Below are 27349 nucleotides of genomic sequence, written 5' to 3' on the forward strand. Positions count from 1 at the left end.
AATTATAACTGTCACAAGACATGCTACCATCAAATATACCAGACACAAGTAATCTTGACAGGGGGGGGGGGCTGGGAGGGGGCGACTGGGTCTCCTAAATGAAAGAAACCAAATTTAAACCATTCTTTTTAAAATTATTGGGACCTTAGGACTAAAGAACCTGGTGCTGGCTTGTAAAACGTGTCAGGTTTCATTACCCTAGTGTGGATAAAATGAATAAACTCGGGAACAACTGCATGGGACCTTGTAGTTGTTTTTATACAGGTTTTAAACCTCAGCCATCAAGGCTTTAGAAATATTGAAGTTTGTAGTGCCCTTTCAATTTTCCTACTTGTGCTGTAATAAAACATAGAAACTAGAAAATCAGCGCCTCATAAATGCTCTATATTATCATTATCAAGTGACCTTGACCAAGAAACATTGAAAGGCCTGACGCATGACTATACTGCCATAGGTCCCCTATGATTTCTTACCTGCTTGATAAACTATTGAGTTTCCTCTGATTGCTGATTTCTTGTAGCAGAGATAGACATCAGATCCCATCATACTTCCCTTGTTAAGATTCTTGTTAATTAGACAGAAAGCATGTGGTGGACTCTCATTCTATAAATGTACAAAAAAAAATGGAAAAAGGGAAAGAATATTAATCATACTGCTGGCTGAAAATGATCATCAGATTGTCTAATAAACATTAAGCAAGATATATACAGTTTGAATATAACGTGTCGTGAATATGTAGACAAAAAGGAATGATGTCTTGGAAAATAACTTCATGAAAATATTGGCAAATATTGGTAATCCCACCAGGTACTTGTTTCCCTTGCCTGGGAAAGATATACATGTAGACGGGTACAGCAGCTACATATGAATTCAACAGAACTGAGGAATTATGAGTAACTTGAATTTTCATGAAACAAAATCAAATGAAGAAAAGATAATTTGATACCATCTAGTGTAGAAAGAAAAAGAAAAGACAGTGACAGAAAATAAGGGCATTTCATAGGGTATTAAAAAAAAGTCATTTGTGCATTAATACATTATCTCCATACACACAGTTGTAGTTATTTCAAGGCAGCTGCTTGAATAAAGAAAAAAATCTAATTACAACTGAAATAATGGGCACATTATATCACTTTGCCTTACATGGCTCATATACTATTTTACAAAGTATTAAGAATTAAAGCAAAATTAATCTATTTTCATTTCATGGCCTACAGATCATTTGCCAACTGAAGCAAGGAAAACTGATGAAAAAAAAAAAAGGGAATTTAAACAATTTCAACGATTGCACATTTCAGAATCAACAAGGCATGAATGACAACAACAAATCTCTTCAGTAATGAGTTTTGCATCCCCCAATCAATGCATATTGGACATGATTGTGTTATTATACATACATGTACTCAAAGAATCTATTGAAATCATTCCAATTTCAATAGAAATTGCTTTTCATGCGCAGTGGTCTTATTTATCAGAAGGAAGCATCACATGTGTGAACGAACCATGGAAAATCTTTTCTTACTACATGCAAGTTTAATACCCCCTCCCCCCTCTTATTATTTTTACTCAACATTGCCCTGAAGGTTTTGTAACAAGGTCACAATAACAAACTTTTAAGGGTTTTGGAAATCATAGATTTTAATTGCAAAGATTGCTTTTATTTCCTAGCATTGAAAATCAGACCGAATTAGCTTTTATAATTGGATGGCGGAAATGGGCAGAAAACATTGAGCTATGCAGGGCTGTTTACTTTCTAAAACAGTCAAAAGTATTTAGAAATAAACCTATTGGAGGCCTGGTTTGAACTGAATAAGAACTGAATGGCATTCAATATAAAATACTACAAGACACGAAGGCCTAATCAGAATTTTATACAAACTATGGGGTTTTAAAAACAGGAACAGAGCACATATTGAGAGGCAAACATCAATTACATTGCTTTTGTACAAAATGTAGAAATAAGTATTGTTGTTTTGTTTTTCCATTTTATATCTTCCTAATGGAAATTCTGAGGAAGGTTTCCCAGCTTTCAAAGTGTATTAATTCTCAGCGAATTTGGGAAATACATACATGTTAAAGGTTAATCTAGGATTTCCACACGTAGCATTAATGTCCTTCATATTGACTGTAAAAAAAGTACTTGTAAAAAAAAAAAAATCATACACATTTGATGCGCAAATGAAGTTATTTGTGATTGTTGTACATGTACAATGTGGTAGTAACAGATTATTTAGGGCTATACAAGATATACATGTATTATTAAAATGTAATATCATATTACATTCAACAATGCATCATTTTTCTAAAGCTGGAAGATGAAAAACTGATACGACTGAAACTCACTTTAATATCAAATGATGTTTTGATTTACTCAAATTACGTTTAGAGACCCAAAGCCAGTTCTATCAAATAATAATGAAGGATGCCAAGTTACCTAGGATTCAAAACTTTTGGGAAAAATTATGCTTTGTAACAGAAGTCGATAAAACATACGTGTAACTGTCTTTTTGTCTTTAGAGGTGACAAAAAGTACACCTGCTTTTTGTTAAATATAGTAGTCAAATACAGAGAATTCATTTGCAATCAAAACTGACATGTCATTCTCTCACCTTTTTTCTACTTCAATTCAAAGTAACTTTAATGTAGACTTCTCCTTGAAGAATGAATTAAATCAATTTCATACACCCTGCGCATCAGGTTTATCAATGGGAGCTTCACACAAATATTTAAAGCTTATTTTCATACAAAAAGACTTGGCTAGATGTGTACATGTATTAAATGGAGTGGCAGCAGTAAAATGTAATACAGATGATACATGGGTTCTGCATGGGTAACCTGGCAAGACAAAGTGGAAAGAATGCAAAAATATCCCATCAGTATTACAGAAGTGTTACAATCATTGTTCAGAAAAAGCTTTACATAAAGCATTCCTTTTAATATATTCACCAGGTCTATTCATGGAGTTAATGTGGGAACTGATTTTGTTTTGTTTAGAAACAGAAAGTATGTGACTTTCTATACAACCTACATGTAGTGATGAAATATTTCATTTCAATATCATGTTTATCCTTTTATTACGGTGTAATACCTGGTTTAGAAAACTCTGCCCCAGTCCAATACTATTACAGAACATGTTTGTGAGCAGAGGCGTGTATGATGTTTAAAGTCGTGTGGGTTTTACCCACAAATAAAATGAAAAACCATTCATAATGGCGACTGTCAAAGTAATTTGAGAGTTGAAATTCTGCATTTGCATCACTACAAAATGTCATCTGGGTCCCCTTTTCATATAAAGGACTTACATGTAAACTCTTGTAACTTTGCCATTATGGCAACTACCATGGAAACCTTGATTATGATTGGCTGCTGAGCCCTGTTACCATGGTGGTTGCCATAATGACAAAGTTACAACAGTTGTAAGTCTTTATGAAATGGGCCCCTGGTTATAACTGTCAAACTCTTGATATGGCTTTTCACAAACAAAAATACTGCAATTCACATTAACTTGTTACAATGATTAAAAACACTAGTCTGAAAGGGCTCAATGTGACTTCTTATATCAGTTCCCATATGCCTGTGGCTTTGGAAGCCATTTCCTAAATTACCCCGACATGCCCTCGCACAAATGAAACCCATGTAGCACGACGGTGATGCAGGCAATTTCACCAAAATTAAATTCTGATTTCAATCAGTGCAATATCCTCCATAAATGCAATTGCTTCAATGTTCAATGTTTCCCATGATTATTTTGAATGTCCAATAATGTCATTACACTGAGCTCCTGCTCGCTGATACTGGATCCACCCTTGTTTATTGGGGGGGGGGGGATCATCAAATAATTTTGAGGTCTTAACAATCTTTTGTAATTTCAGGGCATTTCTTCTAATTGAGCAAGAATGAAAGTACTCACTCGGCCTGTATCTATGTTTACTAAATTTTCCAACATATGAGACATGAGAAATGTAACCATAGGTGGTTTCAAACCGCCTCGATCATAAAAATCCTTGTTAAATTACGAGAACATTTTTCGGGATAAGTTCCTGAAGTTACGAGCATGCGCAGTATGGTCTGATAAGCAGGTAAGGCGCGAGATTCAAAATCACTAGCTCAGCAGCCACCCACGGCGACTGCGCCCAACTACACGCTGGGCTAAAAGTTCCCGTAAATTGCTTTCACATTGCCAAAATACCTGCGACCTTGGAGAAATCCCCGCGAAAGTTCTCGTAATTTTGACAAGTACCTACTATTCAGTGGGTATTTTCTTTCGGGGAGATTACACGTAATTTGCTTTCACATTGCCAATATTACCTGGTATTTTCTGATTGGAGTAAATTTCCCGATCAGAAAATACCTGGAACTGACAAACTTTGAGGCAGTCTGAGACCACCTCATGTGAATCTGAAAAGGAATTCCAAATCAAAAAGACAATTTATGATCTGCCAGCAACAAATGAGGTTCAAATGCCAAACCAAATTGACAGTAATGAAAATATTCCCCTATCCAACCAACCCTCTTGCAGCTGCACTCCCTGCGTCCCTGGATAACACAGTGGGATTCCCAGCACAGAGCAGTGCTAGTCGTCCTTCCAGACTTAGCCATTGAAAAAAAAAAAAAAAAAATTTCACACGATAGTCTAACAGTACAACAAACAAATTAAAATCCATGTGTACAATAGAGGTGTGATTAACACGTATATAGGCCTAATGCCTATGGATAATGAAGCATCTCATCTCTAATGAAAATGACAGAACCGGTATACAGTATAAGATGAAATTCTTGAAAAAGGGGGAAGACTGGCAGCTCTGACTATTTCAAGTTCATCCTGCAAACTGTATTAAAATCTGAGGATACTCAAATTTCCTACGTTATTTCCTAAATGGAAGCCCTGATTCACTAATGGTTTTTCTGCACTTCCGTGCCTCGTTGGCATTGGTGCAACGGAAAAGGAAACATATTGATACCAGATCGCACTTGCTATAAATGTAGGACTAATGTAAGTTTAAAGATGCATTAGGCCTACATGTACATGTACCCTCTATTTTATAAGAAATTCTATAAAAGAAGTAGTTCTAACCTGTCCTTCTGCTTCTTTCTCAGGTGAATATTATAGGCCTAATGAAATGGTAGAATGCAAGCAAGGGTAGAAAATGGCCAAGGAGTGAAGGCGTTTTCTACCCTTGGTTAAAAAAAAAAAAATCCTTTTTGCCTTTGTTTTTATTTTTAGAGTTAAAGGCCTACATGTATACCAAGTAAGGTTTATTAAAGAAGCTTGTCTGATTCCAGACTAATAAAGTCCATAGCAGTGCCATCAGGTGGTTAATCAAAAGATGAGTCAGAAAAAAATTGAGATTTCATCAACAAACACCTGCCAATTTTACAAGAAAGAAATTAACATGCACTGCTTCATTTCAATAACATGAACATTTCAAAGCTTTTCTAATTGAATTCATTATAAATCATTGCAATCACTCTCACCTATAATTTGGTCATATGGCTAAAAAAACCAAACAATCATAATAAGTTCCAGTAATCATAACATGGATTATAAAAACCTCAGAGTCTATGGCTCAGGGGAAATATGATAAATGTAGTGTTTGCTTTTGAAACTTGTTCTCACTTTCTCCAGGGACCAGAAAATACAGATTTTTCCTTCAATTGCACTACGGTATTTCTTTTTGTGGAGAACTGGAAAACACATCAAATTTATGAGTGTGGATATCACTTTCCAGGTTGGGCCTCTATCAAGGTAGCATGTTTTGCCTGGAGTGTGAAACCATTTCCCAGTCATTGAATTTTGTAAGTTGCGAAGTGTTTATTGGCAACTAGTTTCACTGATAAACCCACTGTATATCGATGTGTACACTAAAGGCAGCAAGGCTACATGTATTCGTAATGCCACGGGCTCATGTAAAGTATTGTCCATTACATTTTACATTATTACCAGTTGAATTCAGAGTGGATACTCTTTATTTAAACAGAACTGGTATCACCATGGATCCTACTAGAACATGGTATCATGCAATGCAGGAAATAATTCAAAGGTCCAATAATTTAGGGCTATAACTACTGTTCAGAAATATCTATGTATTTCATACCAGTAAAAAAGATTCATTACTGAACCCCCCCCCAAAAAAAAAAAAAAAAATAATAATAATAATCTAATACATAAATAACAAAAAAATAGTACACATACTTGTAGTTTTTAAATGCATTGCTGACTTCATAACAAAATTGAATTGCTATTGTACTGGCAAAATTTTGTTTCACACGTATAGATCTGTTCAAGTTCAACATACATCCCCCACCCTCCATCTCTTCCATGTATGTAGTTTATGTACTTGCAGTTCCCACAAGGCTATAGAGGAGGGGTAGTCGTGATCAAGCTACCCTAATTCTATGCATTCAGGTGATTACTCAGGGGCACAGACTGACCCACTTCTAAAATATTGAGTCTAAAATAGGAGGGATGGGGAATGCTTATGTCACTCTAGAGAGCTCAAATTGTATCTATTTTATTGCTTTAATAGAAGGAGTATGGATCCATGGAAGGAGTGACCAGCTTGAGCTATCTCAAACCCAATAAAAATGAAACAATCAAGAAAATGTGTGCTGCTTCAAGTAGAAACTGTGTTTATAGGCCTGTACCCTCACACTTACTTTATATCAAATTACAAAGAAAGAGAGGAGTAATAGGATTCTTTCCATTAGCATCATATAAAAATAGGTAACATAAAAAAAGTAATACAAAATTAATTGCTGGATTAAATAATGAATGATCAAGATTGATTGAATACAAAGAGTTGACTAAATAGGCCTACCTGAATGAATCAAACAAATTTCATTTAAAAAATAAATAAAATAAATTAATAAATAGGCGTACATAAAATGAGATACATAAGATAAATATCAAAACAAAATAATCAATAAGCACATGTAAGTGTAACTTAAAAAATATAATCAATAAACACAAAATCCATGACAAATTTGAATGGAATAGAGCCAAACAGCAAAAATGTCAGCACTGATGAAGTTTGATGTTTTATGATCCTCTCTGAAGATGAGCAAATGACAACAAACAAAGCCAACCATTATAGAGTTGTATATTGGTATCAGTTTCAGAGCAGTATAACATGACACATTCACACTTCCTAATTAGGGAAATGTGTGAAATTGTTGTCATGCTGAAATAACTTAATATAGGCCTAATCATTCACACGAGCACGAACCAGATAATTTTCTTGTAGAGAATATTTAACAAAATGTATACTTCCCTATCTAGCAAAGATGTAGGCTACATGTAGGCCTACATGTATATCTACCTACCTCATATTGAAAGTTCTCCTTAATGCACCTATCAGAATTTGTGAGTATATATTTTTTAGGGATATACAAGAATGTTTCTTTACACTTACTAATTACATGTAGGACTACCTGGTATTTTCTGATCAAGGTAGAATGTTCAATCAGAAAATATTGTGTTTTGTCCTATCGGGAGGGTATGAAAGCACCATTAGATGTAATGTAAGATGTTGATAGCTCCAAAGGTTTTGGTATATGTAACTTTTAATATCTCATGGCAATGATTGATGAGTACTCAATGAGGCTTAACAGTTCATATATTGCACATAATTATGTCACTGTTGCATACTATGCAGTATATACACAGAAATATTATGGATAATTTACCCCCCCCAAAAAAAAAAAAAAAAAAAATGGTACTAACAGTACATTTTTTTTTGGGGGGGGGGGGCAGGAGCAAAAATGAAAGTGAAAGACATTTTGCTACGTTAAATCATGAATCATGTGCAATATGATAAAGCAAACTGTATTTATGTAGGCCTACACGTACTATGCCTGTAGTTATATGCAAGAGTAGAACTAGAATGTGCAGTGACTGGGTCGGATGTGTACATGCGGATCATGAATATTTGTTCAAACACGAACGACCTCCACAAGACACTCTCTGACATTTCAGGGTCCGACCCAATAAATTTATTGGCCATCAGCTCTGGTATTGACACTGAACCAAAGTGGATATGAAACCCAGAGGTAGAAGGTGGGCAAAGAGGCAATATATCAGCTTGCTAACCATCCATGATTAGAATTAGATTGATTTCAAGTCATTTCCAAATTTTAAGAGAATCAGAGGTTCATGGGCTTTCGTTTTGGAAGCGCTGTGTTTCTCCTTCACCAACGCTGCCCTTGTTTTCTTGGAATACCATAATTGGATTTGCACCGGAGATGACACATCATGAAAACTGAAGGAAAGAAAAAATCCTGTAAACTCATCATCTTAACTTGTCATCTTCTTTTTTACAAAAGCCAAAAAAAAAGATTTTTTTTTTGGAGAAGTAGACTTTAAAGACTGAACCCCCCAATCATACATGTAGGTCTAAATCAGTATCAATGGCAAAGCTACTGTTCATGAAGGGGATGATCGTGTGCCCCCCCCCCCTTCCCTGCTTCCCAATCACTAGTGTGACTTCATATATTGATGCCTTGGTCCTGTGATTGGTATTAATGACAGAAACAAAAATGCCACTTTGACATTCACCTGCATAAGCCTATATTACCCGAACTAGAAATGTCATGTACAATAAAAAAAAATAACTCCAAAACCATTTATTACTATTTCATATTTTTCATCTCATAAAGATGAAAAAAATATACAAGAAAGAATTGAATGTTCCTGGTTGAGAAAATGGCATCACAATGATGGCATTCTAACTACTGCTTTCATATAGTATACCAAACATCTCTGAATTTCTGAAAGTGCATTGTCTTTCAATGTAGAGTGAAAAACATGTGCCTACGACATATCATTTTGTTACCATTTGACATCCAAAATGGGTGACTCAATTTTAAGAAAAAAGGGTAGTTTTTGAAAATAAGGATGTAAAAATAAACATTGTGAGAAAAATGAAATGAATAAAAAATGCCCTCGAGTATTAAAAATGCTGCACATACTAGCATTTCTCCAACCTAACACTGGCTTCTTTCTTTAACTCACTGAATGTGCGACGGCTGTGCCATAAAGCCCGCAAGCGAGTCTCTTTACCATACAGAATCCACCATGAAATGGAAAAAAAAAAAAAATGAAAATCTTTTGAAAGAAAACTTAGCTGCATCTGTGGCAAAGTGCATAAACAGGGTTAATATTTTTTCATTGGCGGGCTAAAATGAGTCATACACCAAACACATTGTGGAGTTTAATGCTCTTGAGGTTATGATTGGCCAGACTGAATAAACACACAGACAATAGGATATTATTCGATTTGGCATTGCCCCTGTATTCCAGCTTCATGAAGCTCCTTTATCAGAGCCAACACAATGATAGAATCGGCGCGAGCTCACCCATTTTGTGCAAATATTACTACATGCAACTACCTCCACTGAAGAGAATGGATGGGGAAGCAATTTGGTTGATCCTGCATGGCTAATTTTGCTGAAAACCATGAAGTGATTGGAGGCTGGCTAATAGACATAAATTTACATAAAGTACACATGTAGGGTAATGGCAATGCATTAGTTACCCCAATTCAAGAGATTACTGTTATGGCATATTCATGATAAGAGTGTCCCTAATGTGGGAAGGGGTTAAAATGCAACAAGTTCAAATGTACATGTAGCTCTGTTACCTAACATTTTAGGTGTCTTTTTCATCTGTGTTAATGATATGCAACATTTTTACAGCGTTGGTTTTATTAAAGGGCTGCATACTATTATCCCGGCTTTAGCATTGCTACCCTGATCGGATGCTCAAGCTTTCACAAAATTCCTTCATACAGGGTACCCATGTCCTACACCAGGGTGGAGAGTGGCAAATGCAGATAAATGTCTTGCAAAAGGATGCGAGTTCTGCGGTGTGATTTGAACCCAAGACCTTTAGTTCAAAGAGCCACTAAACCACAACACTAGACACTATTATTGAAGCATTTAGATTCCAAGCTAACAGTATTTTTTCTTTTTCTTTCTCAGAGAAAAGGCATTTATGAAATTTTGTTCTCTTCTTTTTTGAAAAAAAAAATGAATGAAAAGGCACCAAAGAAAAATCATTAATGCCATTATTGGGGGGGAGGGGTGGTGTTAAGGTTCTCTACATTTCATGAAATACCGGTAACTGTACAAAAGAGTTTACATAATTAAAGAGATACAATTATGCTTAAAATTAACATGGATTCAGAGAAATCCTACACTCTACCTTAATTCATTTTAAAGCTACATGTATATCAAGTACCCTCCCCTCCCACAAAAGAATGAAAAATAAATTATTTGATCAGCTTCAAGTTGGAAGCATTAATATTTTCTTTCATTACTGCATTCCCTTTCCTCATTTACAAATGAGATTGACTGATAATGTCTTTAGAATTAAAAATATATATACATGTATGTATTTCCCTGTGAAAAGAACAATTTTGAGGTTTCAATCACAATCTTGGATTTTATAGTAATGGAAGGCACTGACACATTAAAGTTTAAAAGCTGAGTGTGAGTAAATTTTTTTCTTCCCTTTCTTTTGATGAAGGCCTACTTTACTTTGAATTATTTTTGAAAGCATTTCTCCTCAAAAGTGACGAATGTGAATGTGGTCACTTATCTGGAATGAGAAACTTCATAATGTATTAATCAAGGCATGTTCAGTCCATACCCCAACTCTCTCTATAAGCCTCAATACTACATCAGAAGAAAGATAATCTCATTATTACATGTACATATATACATATGGAACCTTTATTTTTCTTACTCTTGAACATTTTAACTTAAAACAATATACCCAAGCAGCCAAGGAACCTGAAAAATACTTTTTCTTTTGTATAATATTAATGTCCCTGTACGCATTTGTACAGTACATATTACGTGTACGACAACATATGTTTGCACAGTTTTAAGACGGTTTAATTCAAACATGATCGTAAAAGTGACTAGTCACAAAGCAAATAGAAGTGACTGCATGGAACTGGATATGGAAGGCAAAGAACAAAAACTTCCGTTCCACTGGAGTAGAACATTCATAAACCATTTTACAGTATGTACATTTGCCTTCTTGTTCATCAGATTCCTGTGAAACATACTCTAGACTTTGGTCTGAGTGAAATTAAATAGTACATAGTATATCCCGCCACTTTTGAAATGTCAACATCAGGTTTGTTTATACTGCAGAAAAGCCAATATGAAAAAGAAAAACACATGTATGCTAGTGATGTACAACAATTTATATTTTGCATGGAACTCTATTGAATAAAAAAAAAAACATTTTGCATTTGAATTTTATTGTTTAATGCAGGACAACATTTTGGGCATCCATACAGTGTACATGTAGACTGAGTATTAACAAAAAGAACTGATCAAATTTATTTCAAACATCAAAGAGGGATAAGAAAAAAAAAAAAAAATCACCTCATTTCACCATCCCGCCCCCCCCCCCCAAACCACTCCACTACACCTATGATTTAATTTGAAGAATGTAAACAGCATAATTCATGTTAGAATCATCAAGGTACAACCCTGTATCCTGACTTTTCCCTCTATCACCATGCTGTCTATTCATGTTTGTCAAGATGTATATTCTTCACAGCTGGTAGAAAAGGCATAAATATAGAGATGGGCACCATGGCAAGAAATCATACTCATGCAAAGCGATAAATCTAAATTTAGCTCACCGATGGACTTCAAACATACATTTCACTTCAATATGTATTTGTCGTCTGGAAATATCATGCAAGAAGTGAAGCACTTGGGGGAATGTCTGTGCATAATGTACACAAAACTACACACCCACCTTTTTTATTTGGGAAAAAAAATCAGTCAAATCTTATTCTAGGTTTAATCTTTTTGCCTAAGTTTGAGTAAAAAAAAATCAATCTGTTATTTAAACACAAAGAATTGAAAAGCGTATTTGAGTCAGTTGTGGTCCCGGTGTCTCTGTCTTCCAGCTTGCTACACTGGCAAAAGTCCTTCAGAATGTTCTGTAATAGTGTGATCTAACTGTATGCACGTATGTATCTGACTTATCCCTTTAAATTCCCATCAAAACTTTAAATTGGAAGAGACAACTGGTGCACAGATGCGACAGAGAATGACAATGAAATGACTCAAATTACCTCCTGCTTCTTCTCCCTGTGCCAAGACAGAGAAAGTCAAGGAGGCCTACATGCACACACTTCTCCTCAAACATGCACCAAGTCATATGAATCGCTGTTGCTAGGAGAAATATGCAACAACTTTGCACATTTAAACATGATAAATATTATAAAAACAGCAGGAGCTGTGTACAGCTAATGTACTTATACATTTAAAATACAGGAACCAACACCGAACCATGACTGGGAATGTTCACTTTTTCTTCACTTACAAGTACCATCTCAAGCCAAATACATGTACAAAACACATTTGATATGTAATAGGGACTAATGCCTGGTGGAATCTATTCTATTCTTTCTCCTCATTTTGTACATATCTTATCTTTTTCATGTGTATATATAAGTTTCGTTTACCTTTAGGTAACATTTGTACAGTATCATATTTTATCTATTTTGTTATTTTCCATAGTTAATTATGATTATTTCATTATTTAATTTTTTCAATATTAGTATTTATGCTCTATTCTTTGTTTATAATCGAATGTATCACCATGTTTTATATTTGTGTTTGTTTACGAAGGGCCCAAACGTAAACCAGCTTGTTGCTGATTGGGCTACCCTTCTTTTAAATATTTGAAATAAATAAATAAATAAATAAATAAACACAAATACCTTTAAAAGTCTGTATGAACTAACAATACTCTCATCACATTTCATTTGGCAAAATTACCAAAATTGAAAGATTACTTTTTATTAACCAATATTAGGGAATAAAGTCCAATTAGGAAATGTTTGATAATACTGCAGAATTACGTGTACCATTTCCTATTAAATCCCAGCAGTAAAGTCTGTACAAATATCTCTTGGTTTTAAGCCAACATGTTGTGCGCTGTTCCTTTTATTTCTCATCTGACCTCATGATCGTTTTGATGCCAAATAGCTACGCACAATTGAGCAACGTGTACAGCATTGTTAAGTCACAGAAATTATCCATTTGTTTTGCCTTTTTGAATTGCAATATAATGTACAGAGACAGAGTACACATGTATACAACAAATACAATGTTCATGAACCTGCATACATGTATGTGTTGAATCGTGTTCATGTAGGCCTACATGTATGTGTATACATGTACATGCCAATTATGCCTAGAAGTGAATGATTGATTTGAAGTATTGTTTCTGTTGTGTATGCACTGTACATTGTATATTTTCTCATCATGTTTGGATATCTATTAGTATACAAAATAAAAAAATAGAAAATAATGAAATACACCATACGGTATATATTCCTTCAAGTTATTGATTATTTGAACTTCATTCATTTGAAGTTGATTGTTCTATTCATTCATTCATTTTCATTTAATTTTAGTCATTTATTTATTCACTGTTAATTGATCAATTTTCTTATACTCTTTCACTTTTTTTAATTGTAATAATCTTCCTTGCTGAAGCCTGAAGCTGGGTGATTAATAGAGCATTAAATGGTTGATAATTGAATCAAACACACAGCACTGTATTTTCATCTATAATCCAAATAAACACACACACAAAAACTCTTGATATATCTAATAATATTTTGCAAAAAATAATAATTAAGTATGAGGCTGAACATTTTATATGTTTGAAAGTATCCTGTTAAACCTTCCATGTGTACTATTGATACTTAAAGCAAAGCAAGATACAAATATGTAGATTTTTATGTAAGTTACTATTTTGCAAAGCTACTTCTTGCATGTATTCTGAGTGATTACATCTTAAAATGGTAAACTTGACATTTCAAAAGGTGCATTTTTTTCTCCATTTTCCAAACAAGCATTTCCAACAAAATTGTTTTCTGCAAGCTTTATATGCACCTCATGACAGCAAGAAGCCGCAATCAAAATCTACAGCAGCAATCGGTAAAAGATTTAAACCGCAATACTGAATTAATTATCCAGGACAATTGGAATCATGCTCAGATACAATATGTTCTGCAGTGAGTATTGGGAGACAAGTAATTTTGGTATTTGATATTTCTTGGTGTTTACATCAATCTTTCTCAGAGGGACATGTTTGTTTTAATAGTCTGCAAGCACAGACTCATATTTGACACTTCAACCAATAACAGGTCTAGAGTGAAGACTAAACTCCAAAGACTCTGTCTGAGTCAAATAGAACCAGCCACAATACATAGTGAATCTAGTCTCACTAATTCAGACTCTGCATTTTACACTATGTGAATTGTGAAAACCAAGGGTCTGTGCCTGCAGATTAATGTTATATTGATTGTATTTTCATTTGTCTCAAGAGAGTGGGCTGACAGAGCAAATAAAACATTCCTATGCCATTTAAATGACGTGACAATCATATTCTTATTATTTCATGTCCATGTCGTGTCAACCATAATCATAATGTTCATTCTTTTAATACTTAATGACATTTCCTAACATAAAGCTAAAGGTCACGTGCTTGTGCACAAACATCCTCAAACTCAACACAAAATTGAGGATGTGAAGTAGAGAGACAGAAAGAGAGATAGAAAGAAAGCAAGAAAGATACCAGGGGAAAGAGAGAGAAAGCAAGAAACAGAAAAAGAGAGATAGAAGAAGAGAGCATATATGAAAGGCAACAGTATCAATTATAATTACAAGATAATTTTTAATGGAATGGCCAAGTTCAAAGAAGACGGAACTATTTCTGCATCCTTCTTCCCTAATTAACTTTCATGATTTAATCTTTCAAAGACAAAAAGATCCTACAAAGCAGAAAATCATACAGGTATTATATTCTTTGCAAAACTTACAAATGATTATGTTGGCTGATGACATGTAAAAAAATAATAATGTTGAAGAACATATTGTCTTCAGGGTACTGTGCAATGAGAATTCTCTTATTTCTAAAATGCACGAGATTATAATTATTAATTAAATATCGTTATAAAAATGCATGCATACAGTACCTTGTTCATGAGGATAACACAAATGTCAATGACAGCCAACGAATTGTGGGGAGCATTCTCGGATGCTCGACGATAGGTGATGTATGCCCTCTGGTTATTAACTCCTATTCGGTTGCTCACATTGGCCGGGTGGCCGTTGGGGGTGTGGCTGACAATCTCACAGCCCGGCATCACCCTCTCCTTACCCTCATACAAGATCCTAAAATAAAGAAATTTCATTTCATTTACATTTTTAAACATACTATAAGCCAATATGAACAGCATCAGCTAAAGTTCTAAATTGGAAGTCCCTATTTCTTTTGATTACCCATTAAAGAAAGAATAAAAAACAATCAAACAAGTAAATATTTTAAAAAATCATTGACTTGACAAATAAAATTAATATCAAATGAATAATCAAATGAAAAAATCCATGCGTAAAAAACATCACAAGTTCAAGTTTCAAACGAAATTGTCCTACATGTACAAGTACATACTTGCATGTGGGTTACACGTTTCTAGAATATCATTATGTATTGGAGTATACAAATGAAACAAGAGATGAGAAAGTGATACCACACCTCAACTCTCACATGATCATATGACAGCCATGAAAATTCACTTTTCTTTTTCTGTACATGTATGGGAGTGAACAAAGCAACTGCATATCATGTTCAAAATTACCAAGGACAAATTGCAAAATTTAGAATTCTATTTACAAACATATTACCTATCCTCATCCCTAAAAGTATTATCAATATTCTAAATATGTTTTTTACATATGCAGTAAAAAGGTATTATGCAAGAGCTCTCTTTTTTATTAGGTTTCTAAAGAAAAAGCAAGTTTGACCATATTTCTAGACAAAATATAGGCCTAATGTACCTATGTTTATGATTCAAGAAGTTTCAAGACATTCATTGAGGGAGTGGAGATTGAGGGAGAGAGACTGAGGTAAATGACTTCACAAGACTTGATTTTATTCGTTTACAGCAGTAGCCACAATTCTGCCGCATGTTTACCTAGAGGGATCAAACAACACGAAGACTCCTGAAAGTATCCTTTCCCTCAGACATTTTAAAATAAATTGCCTATAAATTTGTTTGTAAGAATGAACTAAAAAAAAAATCTTCAACTAGGTTTCCTCGCATGCTTTAATAGTGCGAAGTAGACTTACCCAATATCAGTAAGAGGGGGTTTTTCATAGCCCCTACGGATGCAGATAAAAATAGAAGGGCTGGCTAAACTTCCATGGTTGAGATCAGCTGGTAGCCCACTGGGTGTGGACTCTACACAGGTAAATCCTGTTGGGATCTGTGTTTAAAATATCAGATAAAATAGCTTTCATACTGGTAAATTATTAATATGCCCAGTAGCATAAAGAAATTTATATTACAGAAAGAGATTTAAAAAAATTGTACAGCACAATTCACATGAATATTGTTAATGTCCTTTTTATTGTAAAGCCAAGAATGCCAATACTTTAACAAAATACAACAAACGAGGGCATATCTTTTTAATGAAAATTTATGTATAGTATATGTACATTAAATCTGCAAAACATGTTTTGTTAATTTTATTATTTTGTTGTTTTTGTTCCTGTTGGTACGTGCATTATGCATTGTGTGTAAGAGGATGCCATGTACATGTACATACTATGATTATATTACTAGCTGCATGCTAAAACTAGATATCAAATCCATCAGAAATGCAATTGGTTTTCACACAAACTTGATGGATCGTACTCTCCTGCAATGTGTCAATTGAGATTAACAAGTTCATTTTTGAGGATGTTCAGAGATTTAAAAAGTTCACAAACTCTACATCTTGCGATTCTGATACGTAATATTACAGATACATGTACATGTACATGTAGGAAGCAAAGTATCAAGGTATCGGAAGTGCCTTGGAAAATGAAAATGATAACTTCATCTGCCAATAAAGGCCTTTTATTCGTACTAGGTACAGTATGCCCACTCAACTCTGACTCATAATCACATATGTAAACTCTGTATATTTACATCATATACATAGGTAAATATACATGTACATGAATTATTAACATTTGACTGTATGAAGTATACCCACCTTCTCTCCTTGACTCTTAATAATAACAGCAATATCTATGATAGGGGCAAGGTTCTTGGGAGGTTTCCTTGGTCCTTCTCCTAAGAACTCTTCGTCAAGTGGCCGAGATGTCTCTGTCAAACCGGCCACCACAAAATAATCAGCGACCCTTTGGCCACTGCCGTCCTCCATTTTGAATTGGACCGTCCTATGTCAGCATGACAAGAGGTGAATTAGATATCTGGAAGAAAAAAAAAGAGAAATATTTTTTATACTCAAGGTTGATGACAAGTTTTACAACATACATGTACATAAAATTATACACTGTACATGTAGGCCCTACAGTACATTAATACTGGAATTCTGTTTGGAAAAGGGGTCACATTCATGCAATATTTATATATACCAGTTACAAGAAAATCTTCATTGTACACTACACAGGTTTAGTACAGATTTATTTCAAATCATGTTTCACTGAATGTGAATAAAGTCTATATCATTGTAATAAAACATCATATAGTGGATCTATAATCAGATGTACATGTATACGTTGCGGGAAATACAAGCAAACATATGCATGTACAGTAGTTCAGTAGTTTTTATAGCCCTGCATTGTAGAATGAAAAATCCAACAATACCAGTAGGCCCCTCTATGGATACTTTATGTGTTATTTGTAAATCAGTTTACAGAACCTTGTATGAATTCATATCTTCCTCCAGGACAGAAAATTATGATTGTCTACCAACCATCAAGAGAAATCACTAGACTGCGATTCCTGTATTGTACACTTGAAAAGACAACAGTTACTCATTTCCTCCTATAAATCACTCTAATCCAAGGGAGCGGGTATATCTTAATCTTTGGGAGTTTACAATTACTGACAAATCAAACAAAAAATCTTGCTTTTATTTTAATACATGTACATTTTATCATGGAAAAAATCTTGGGTAGGAAATGGGAGTAAAATAGATAATGTTGATAAATTGATTCTGTTGCAAAAAAAAAGCGAAATGAGTTTATGAGTTTGAAAATTCATGTTTATATTTAATAATGGCCTTTGAAAAACTATTGCAGTTTTTGAATTAGCAGTAAACATGTACAGTATATTATAATATACTGATATTGCTTCAGGGATTGACAAGTACCGGTAGTTGTGAAGATAACTCATAATGTTAAAAAGCAAGGCTATCAAAAGTGAATACGGTAGGCAACATGTATAGTACATGTATGTACGGTACATAATGTGATATGGGTCTACTGTACGCCAGATGTACCTGCTTGTGCATCTGTAAAAAGAAATGTGTTGGACGTACACATCAACAAGAAGCCCATGAATATATCCATTGACAGTTTCTCCTTTAATGTATCAATCTATAAAAAATCCAGCTTTTAAATAAATCCATAAAAATGTAAATCTAATTGGTAATTTTGAATTCTGAGCCATCCAAGTGAAATTTACCAAGCAACAATAGTGTAAAGAAATGTTATTTCGGTGTTTATGTTACTAGGGCTGAAGAAACAGCAATAAAGTGTAAATTTCATTGCTTCAAGTCCACATGCATTATCAGCATGTACAAGGGACCACATCACAGACACTGCTCCGCACCAAACCCAACCCCTGTTCTATCATGCATGATATCCCTATTGCAAACTTGATAATGCATCATTGAAGCTGCTGCCGTTTTATAGGTCACAGAGCGGTCTGCAAGCACCGAGGTTGTATTGATTGTCGTTGGTGCAGACAGTTCAATTGGATAATGGCGTATCTTCCAGGTCGCTTTTAGTTTTAGAAATGGAGGTCCTCACTAAAATGCACTTCCCAATGATCACAAGGACACTTTGTTTTGTTCTCCTCTTGCATCATAATCGTTGTTTTGATACAAGCATATATGTGCATGTTATGTGTTTGTGGACTATTGTATTGATTAGCAAGTTCGTTCATGAATGGATAATGGTGCTCCAATAGAATTTTCCATAACATCTGGGTGTACTAGCATCAAATTTCTCATTGATGGAAAGTTTACTACCATTATTAAAGGGTAACCTCCATGGAAACCTTGATTTCAATTTACATTTTATGAACATCAATTGATTAATAAATAATGAATGCCGAGTTTAAAAAGACAACTGATTTTATATGATTTCTGAAGCCAAAATGGAGTAGACTGGAATTCACAAATCCCCACATTCCCTGTAGATCAGATGATACCCATCATTTTACAAACTTATAAAACGGCCTAGAAATTGATTTTTTTTTTATCCTGTTTTTTTTCCCTTCAATTATTCTAATGCAGTGTTTAGTCAGACAAGAGTTCAACAGGAACTCTTGTGACCAATGATTCCAGCTGCATTGACATTGAGATTCAGACATGTTTGTATGTACACAAGACAGTTCAAGGGCAGTCAAGGTTTAATAGTGTAGATCTGTGTTTTTGATTGTCAAGGAAAGTTTAAATAAAGGGTAGGCTAATACTTAAACTCCCTGTCCCTGTATACATATCATCTCCCTGATCATATGGTGTACAGAGCTAATTACCAGTACAACATGCTTGAATGTTGATCTCATCCGGGGATGTACATGTACAGTACACAGTGGCGGACCGTGACCCGGAGGAGACAAAGCATTGTTCACAAACAATACAGTGCCCCTCCAATGCTTCGTCTCCTCCGAGTCACGGTCAGCCACTGCATGTACATGTACAGCATCAAAATCGTGTCTTTTCAGAGACATACTTGAGACCTTAGTACAGATAAGGGGTTCTGGGCAGTTTTTAAATGCCTGACTTTTTTTTTTCTTCAAAATTTGAGAAAATCACATAACAAAAATACCCATATTGTGCCCTTTGATACATAATGAAACCATAAAAATAAGTCTGTAGGCCTACATGTACGCATGTAGTACTTGATGCCTGTTGTCCAAGTACATGTACATGTATTTGGCAATTGCAAGCAATTCATCTAATATCTTTCACTTCCTAATTATCAAAAATGCATCTATATACAGCAATAATTGAAGAGTTTGAAATATGAGAAGAAATGAGAATGGACGAAATCGAGAGGGAAAATGGTTCTCTGCAAGAGAAAAACATGCAGAAATACATCCTCAGGTAGAAGAAAAGTTCCAACTAAGTAATACTATCAGCTCAACAATAACAGACAGCGTATAGACCATGAAATTCACTCTGGATTCATAATTGCATATTACACACATGCACAATAGCAATACATGTAGTGTGCAGTCAACTCAAATTTTATTTTAAAAGGGGGGACATACTTCGCATAGGTCCTATGATTAATTCATAGATAATCAAAAATACAAGACAGAAGTACATGTAAATTACTGTGGAATATATTCCACAAGTACATTTTCAATGATATGTAAATGTATTCAATAGCCATTTTGCACAAGTTTGAATAAAACTTGCTGAGTCACATAAAACAAATTCCTTTTTCAATTCCTGCAACCTAAGAATCAAAACCTGTACAACAGACAGGTTTTGAAAATCTGGCAACTCCTGCAAATTACATGTAGGGGAAGGCGGTGTAAGTTGTGACACTTTTTGCATTTTGCATGTTAGAATTGATATGACTAATAATATTGTAGAAATAAGTACCTTGCCTTTAAATTTGATTCTTGGGAAATATTTTTCACCTACATGTATATATATAACTTTCTACCCCCACACTGAAATTCATTGTGACCTCTGAAAAAAACGATGTCAAATGGCTCATTTTGCCCCATATGTGGGGTAAATTGTGCCACCTTCTGGGGTAAGTTGAGCCACAAAAACTGTGTACAAAATGTATAAGGGAAGAAGCAGCATGTCAATTTTTTATTTCAAGTCTTTTCACTTGCTAATTCTCTATAAATGCTAACATCCTTGGTCATTTTGCCTCCGACGAAGATTCTGCTAGGATTGAAAGCTTAGGCCCCTTTTTGACTTTATAATCCTTTAAAAGTAAAAGAACTGTCATGTGAATTTACACCTTTCTGCCTGCATATCAATGGCTTTTCAAGTTTTTTTAAATTTTTTATTCTTAATACCATAAGAATTACCATGGCTCAACTTGCCCCATGTTGGCTGGCTCAAAGTACCCCAGTCCAAACTTAATGCGATATTTTCACATCCAAACATTTCTTATGCATCCATCATCTAAAAGACTATGACAAGAATGAAGATCCATACCTGGACTAACAATATTGTTCTTATTTCTTTATAAATATTTAAAGACGTGTGTGGGTAAAAAGCACTTCTCTATTTTACACCCTTTTTTACTTTTTTTGACTGAAATTTGTATTTTTCCGTCTAAAAAAGGACTTTTTGTTTCAAAGTCGAAAACAATATGGTCGGGTAAAGGGTTATGTAATGGGTCATCAATACATGACAACACCGCAATGTCTCACTCATTCATTATTGGCCTGGAGGTGGTGGCTCAACTTGCCCCTATGCTCAACTTTAATACCCTGCCTTCCCCTACAGTAAAATAATAATCCGCTTTGCACTTAATACATGTACATGTATCAGAACGATGTCTCTATAGGAGTATAGCCCTTTACAGATATTACCCCGTTCATCGGATATTGGCATGCCCGCATACAATGTATGCACCTTCTCCACTCCATGGGGAGCATTCCAACAAGAGTTCCAAGACTCAATTGCCAGGCATACTACATGTACATACATGTAGGCATAAATATGAATGTCCAGCGTTAAATCACATCACTAGTATTGAAAGAGATTCAAGTATACATGTACAACGCTGAAACGTTGAAGAAAATGCATGGCAGGGATTTAATTTGCACATGATGCAACTTAGTTATCTGCCTTTTAAATATATGTTGACTGATATCCAATGCCATGTCATGAATAAAGAGAAGAAATGGTTCATATTGAAATCTTCATCAGGTTTTGATTATATGGTTCAAAACACATGTACCAGGAAGGCATTAAAAAGATTGAAAAAAGACCTAATAACCTGTACATGTACGTACATGTACCTACATGTACAGTGGATTTGTTTTTTATAATTTCTATTATTTTCAACAGGTTTTCCAAGTAGCCAATCAAATGTTTGACACCAAATAGTCTTGGGCTTGGCACAAAATGTATTGGTATGACCAGTATACGGTGTAAAGTACTTTCCAAAGTTAAAGAGGCTTTACTATAAACACAATTTCTCACACTAAAATGTTTGACACTTCTTGAGATGTCACCCTGAAGTAAAGTCAATGTTGTTGCTTGAAGTCAAGTGTGTATAAAGAGGGCTGATTAACGCACTTTCCAATGGGCCAGTCCATCAAACCTGCACAGACCAAAATGTCAAACCAGAGGACTTTCAAGGTGTTTTCAGACCGCCCAGAAGTTCGTCATTTTCAGGTCTTTTCTGATCTGGAAATTTGCCCTGATCTAGCTAAGTTTACCGCAATTGAATAACAGGTAATTCTTTAGCAGTGTGAAAGCAAATTACGTGTATTATCCCCAAAATAAAATACCTGCTACATACTATGTATTAGGCCACTGTATAGTTTAGACAATTGTAATGATAATAATGATGCTGTTGAGGATTTATGAAGATGATGATGATAATGTACAGTCAAGAAAATATTACCAATATCATTATGGACAAGCGATCAATATGGATGATTTTGACACGTTTTAGGAATGATAGTGGTGGCATTGAAGACTGAGAAATTATGATCCCATATTCATCTTGCCCTTCCTTTCTACATGTAGCATGCAAACATCTTGTCTTCCCATAAAGCAATACCTTTGTCTTTCCTTGAAACAGGCCCCTATTTGGCATGCCAGGTAAGGTGTAGAGAGCATGCCTGATTAGAAGGGTAATAAGATGTGACTACTGCAGAGAGTCCATCTAATACTCTGTCATCACAAGAACAAAGACAAGTACAAAGTATGTAGGTGTTCCTTCAAGGCTATAAAAACTATATGAAAATGGATATGTACCTGTACTTGTACTTGTGCAGGTGTGTTTAGGCTACATGTTTACAAGTATGTAGGTCTATAGTAATTTATTTTCTCTCCAACAAACTGCTATATGGCCTACAAGCATTTTCACACAGAATAATTCCAAAATACTTACATGTATTTAAAAAAATGCAAGCCTTAAAATTTTGATATTTTGGGGGGTAAGGCCCTTTTTTGTAGGGCATGTTTTTACAGATGGGAAAAAAGGGCACAATCCACAACAAATCTCCTAGGTCAATGACAAGGCCAGTGGCTATGGCATTTGATGACCTTGGGTAAAATAAGCCCTGGCTTTGTTGTTTGACCTTCACAATTACATGTACATGTACATGTACATCAGAATTCATACACAACATGAATTTGACAATAATGTACATCTTTCATTTGCCACTCATTTCAATCTGACGATGAATGCAACACCCCTTGCTCATATGAAGTGGGCCCCCTGTATGCAAAGTGAGGAGCTGAGAGCTTGTTAGCTGGTGTGAAGTGCATGTCAGTCAGTCCTATAAGCTCCAAGGTTAATAAAAAATAAAAAAACCTCTCTCCTCCTGTCTACTGAGAGGGTGATTCTATAATGGATGCATTCCCCCATTCACAGTGCATCAGGATGCTATTACATGGAGGAGGCGACCCAATGGGTACTAAAAATAATAAAAGTTTGGTACCCATTCACACGCACAATATTGAATGAAATGTTTGCCTACATTGTACTGTATCAGGCACTGACATTTCATTCCAAATTGCACATGAACCTGCATGTAATAATCCCGATGGAGACTTACTAGGGGTCTGTTTAAAATTGTATCATACATGTATAATGTATGAAATGCAATTAGCCAGGGCTATGAACAGCATGCACTGTCACTGGTAGAGCTACATGTACATTAAATAGGCCAACATCGTAGGCCCAAAATATTTGAATACATTTTGATAGGGCTACACAGGGGCCGCGGAACGGTTTTCAAAGTGGGGGGGGGGGCTGACTATGCAAAAAATCACAATCATAATATGGTAATTTAACACGTTTTTGTACACGGTTTTGGAAAACAGTGGGGGGGGGGGCTTAAGACTCATTATTAAACAATTGTTAATTTTGTATGCTTCTGTGCATTATATTAAAAAGGAAACCAATATTTTTGTATCTTTTGTCAATTCAAGTACACATAATTGGTCATTTCATTGATGATGGTCTCACTGCAAATCACTGTACCTGTTTGCCATGTAGAGATGTACATGTACAGTACATGAGCTTGCATGCATACATGTACAAATGTAGTGCACTAAATAAAATTATAACGATAGTTGTACAATGTATGTAGGCTCTCATTGCATCACAATATATTAAAACAAAAAGGTGCCAAACATTGCTGGCAAACTGTAACAACAATACATAATATAGCAGTTTCGCAGAGTAGCAGACATGATCTGCAGGCTATCCTTCTCTCTTTCAAAATGCATACCTAAAATATTTTGCAACTTGTTCACCTAAAATCCAATCCTAGCTATCATTCATTCTTCAATATTTCCTCTAACAGGGACTGCCATCAAGTCATAATAATGTGCATAATGTATGCACTGTAAACAGAAGGAAATAAAATAGCATGTCAGATTATGATTGATAACTGAAAACATGACCAAGCAAAGCCTACAGGTACAGTAGAAAGAGTAATCTGATGCTAATGCTGCCAGATTGAGTGTGTTCACTCACTGTGTTATCAATCAAGGCACACTCAGCAGCAAGATTGTCTCTCCTTTCACTATGTAAAGTTGTACATGTACACGTATTCCTCTCTATCATCCCACACTAAACATTCCCTAACATTGTTCATGTGATGTTCATGTATTGTACACACATAAATGTGTGTCAAAATACATGTACAGCATGAAGTTTCACAAGGTGATACTGTACTATTACATTGGTTCCTTCTACAGGCCTGCAAATTATGCAAGTTAATTCTGTCTCAAATTGAATACTGCAGGATAAAAGTTGCAGATTGATCCAGATCTAGAGGCCAAACATATATGTATCAACCTTAAATGTCCCAATAAATAATGCAGGCTGCCGACTTCTTACATGTACATGTACATTATATCTGATGGGCCAGGGTGAATGGAAATTGTGTACATGAACAGAGCAATAAACATCAATCCCCTGTATGACGCACAAAAATACACATGGCTTTTACACATTCAGAAATGAAAAACAAAATAAAATCATGTAAAAAAAAATCTATGACAGACCCGTTTTATTGTAAAGCCTTCTGGCTTCCGAGTGAATCCAACACGCCACAATTTTTTTTCTCATTTTTCACTCACCTTTAAAGTACACATGTACATGTAACAAGTGATAGAGCAGGTTGTTTGCGGGTCCCTTCACTCTGATCAGCAAGTGATGATAAACAAGTTCTATCTATCCAGAAGATATACTCAGAATTCTACCACATAATCAACTTCAACGCTTAAACCACAGATCGCAATTACCATGTACCTGCAGAAGTGAGATAGCACAAGAAAGGGGCTGTTATTTATATATAAATGCACATGCACATCATCATAAAGTGAAGTATTCTGTAAGATACCATACATTGTAGAGTCAACAGATCCTTGTCCCAGTGACCAAGACATTGATCCCTTGTTTGTACATGTATGACCAGTGACCTTCAGAGCTGAACATTTCAAAGGTCAAGTATAATGACCTACATTATACATGTACATATGTGTACCTGTATGATCAGTTGATGACTTTTTTAATTACAAATGATGTCAACACTGAAAAATAATCCCTCTATTATAAAATTGCATTTTCTTTTTCAATCACTATTCATGTTGGACTACATGTACATGTGCCTACATGAACATGACCATTCTATTATTCATATCTTCATAGTTTAAACTTTTATTTTTCCAAACATTTTTCTAAAGAAAAAAAAGAAAGCACTGCATATCTAATGACTTGTGACATATTGTTGGAAAATGTAATTGCTCACAATCCATTTTATTACATCGTGATGACCTACATGTACAGTATGCATGTAGATATCTACATCAACAGTGTACATTGTTGCAATGTCACTGAACTGACAGTACCTACAGGTACGGTATGCCCTGCATTATTTAATTTGATTTTATTTGACTCTGAAAAAGTTGATTGTCAGAAGGGAAATTTCACATTGATTTCCAAATAAACACCCCAGGATGTCAAGTTCGAATCAAATTCCCTTTGATCTGGTACAAATTGAAAATGAAAGCGAATAAATTTGGTTCAAGAAAATCATGAGAATTATTTCCCAGAGTCACTTTGAATTACAGACCAACAGGTACGCCTCAGGCTAAGGTAGGTCCACAGAGATGGCAAAAAACAATTTATATTCATAGATTGTAGGCCCTATTTATATTATCATGTGTTAGAGTGTCCAGAGTCAACATCAATACTTTATATTTATAAACAAAAGTTTTACTGACTATTGTATATACTGGCAATAATAATATCATCAATCAACCTCTTTAGATGGATGTTTTCGTTCAATTTTTATTTTTTTGTACATGTACATGTACAAAACACAACTTTTCAGATACAGTACTTTGATTAATAAAGTTATCTTGCTAATACAAAAAATGCATGTACATAAAGTTGAAATGAAATAAAATTAAATGAAAATGTCTGACCCCAACTTTTTCAATTTGTCATAAGGCCTACACTTCAAGGACTGCCATGATACATACAGGGAGCAAAATTTTTAGTAAGAAATTGAAGACAGAGCCAAATCGTTTCAGGAAGGATGTACATGTAGGGCCTTCATGAACATGTTGTTGGAGAGCAGAACATGTATTGCTTTTAAACAATTTGCTATTTATCAACAATACAAGAATTCCTAGGATACACATTCAAATGGAAAGACTAAAAAATAAGAAATTGTACAGCTAATATTTTCAAGGGGGGGGGGGAGAAGAAAAAAAAGACAAGTCCTCCAGATATCACTACGCAATGAACATGTACATGTATGAATGGCATCTTTATCATCTGAGTTCAACAAACTGATGACTATTTCCAAGGATGCTCAAATTTTAATTTGATAAGAATCTTGGATAGTTTGCACAAGAACTGCCTCAGGCCAAAAGTAATATTTAAACACAGTAAACATAGTCCAAATTGACATTTTAAAAAAGAGATAAGTGAGAAAACTGATAATTTATTAAAGAAAAGGAGTCTATAGGCACTGGATTACAAGTACATGTACATGAAATTCTAAAGGCCTTCAAGTTGTTTTTTTTCTTCTCAATGTGCATCCTTCAA

General features: G+C 34.8%; 2 protein-coding genes across 7 annotated transcripts in view; both read right to left on the reverse strand.

Moving 5' to 3' along the window:
* The window catches only part of LOC129262560 (C-myc promoter-binding protein-like), a 38463-nt gene extending 35348 nt beyond the window's left edge, over positions 1-3115 (reverse strand). For 4 of the 6 annotated variants that reach the window (XM_064099641.1, XM_064099640.1, XM_054900690.2 and 1 more), the window contains exon 1: positions 474-599. In XM_064099641.1, coding sequence (XP_063955711.1) covers positions 474-546 — 73 coding nt within the window. In that variant the 5' untranslated portion in view covers positions 547-599. Of the gene's footprint in view, positions 1-473 lie in introns of all 6 variants that reach the window. The other 2 variants (XM_054900692.2, XM_054900691.2) reach the window with 1 other exon arrangement.
* A 9428-nt stretch (positions 3116-12543) lies between these two features.
* Positions 12544-25544, reverse strand: LOC129261917 (C-myc promoter-binding protein-like). The gene is made up of 4 exons (XM_054899941.2): positions 25372-25544; positions 17086-17305; positions 16175-16311; positions 12544-15219 (listed from the first exon to the last, which is right to left on the reverse strand). The coding sequence occupies exons 2-4, from the start codon at positions 17254-17256 to the stop codon at positions 14982-14984; spliced, it is 546 nt and encodes a 181-aa protein (XP_054755916.2). The 5' UTR covers positions 17257-17305; positions 25372-25544; the 3' UTR covers positions 12544-14981.
* Positions 25545-27349: the final 1805 nt, after the last annotated feature.

This window comes from Lytechinus pictus, chromosome 5 (assembly GCF_037042905.1).
Source record: "Lytechinus pictus isolate F3 Inbred chromosome 5, Lp3.0, whole genome shotgun sequence".
Lineage (NCBI taxonomy): Eukaryota > Metazoa > Echinodermata > Echinoidea > Temnopleuroida > Toxopneustidae > Lytechinus > Lytechinus pictus.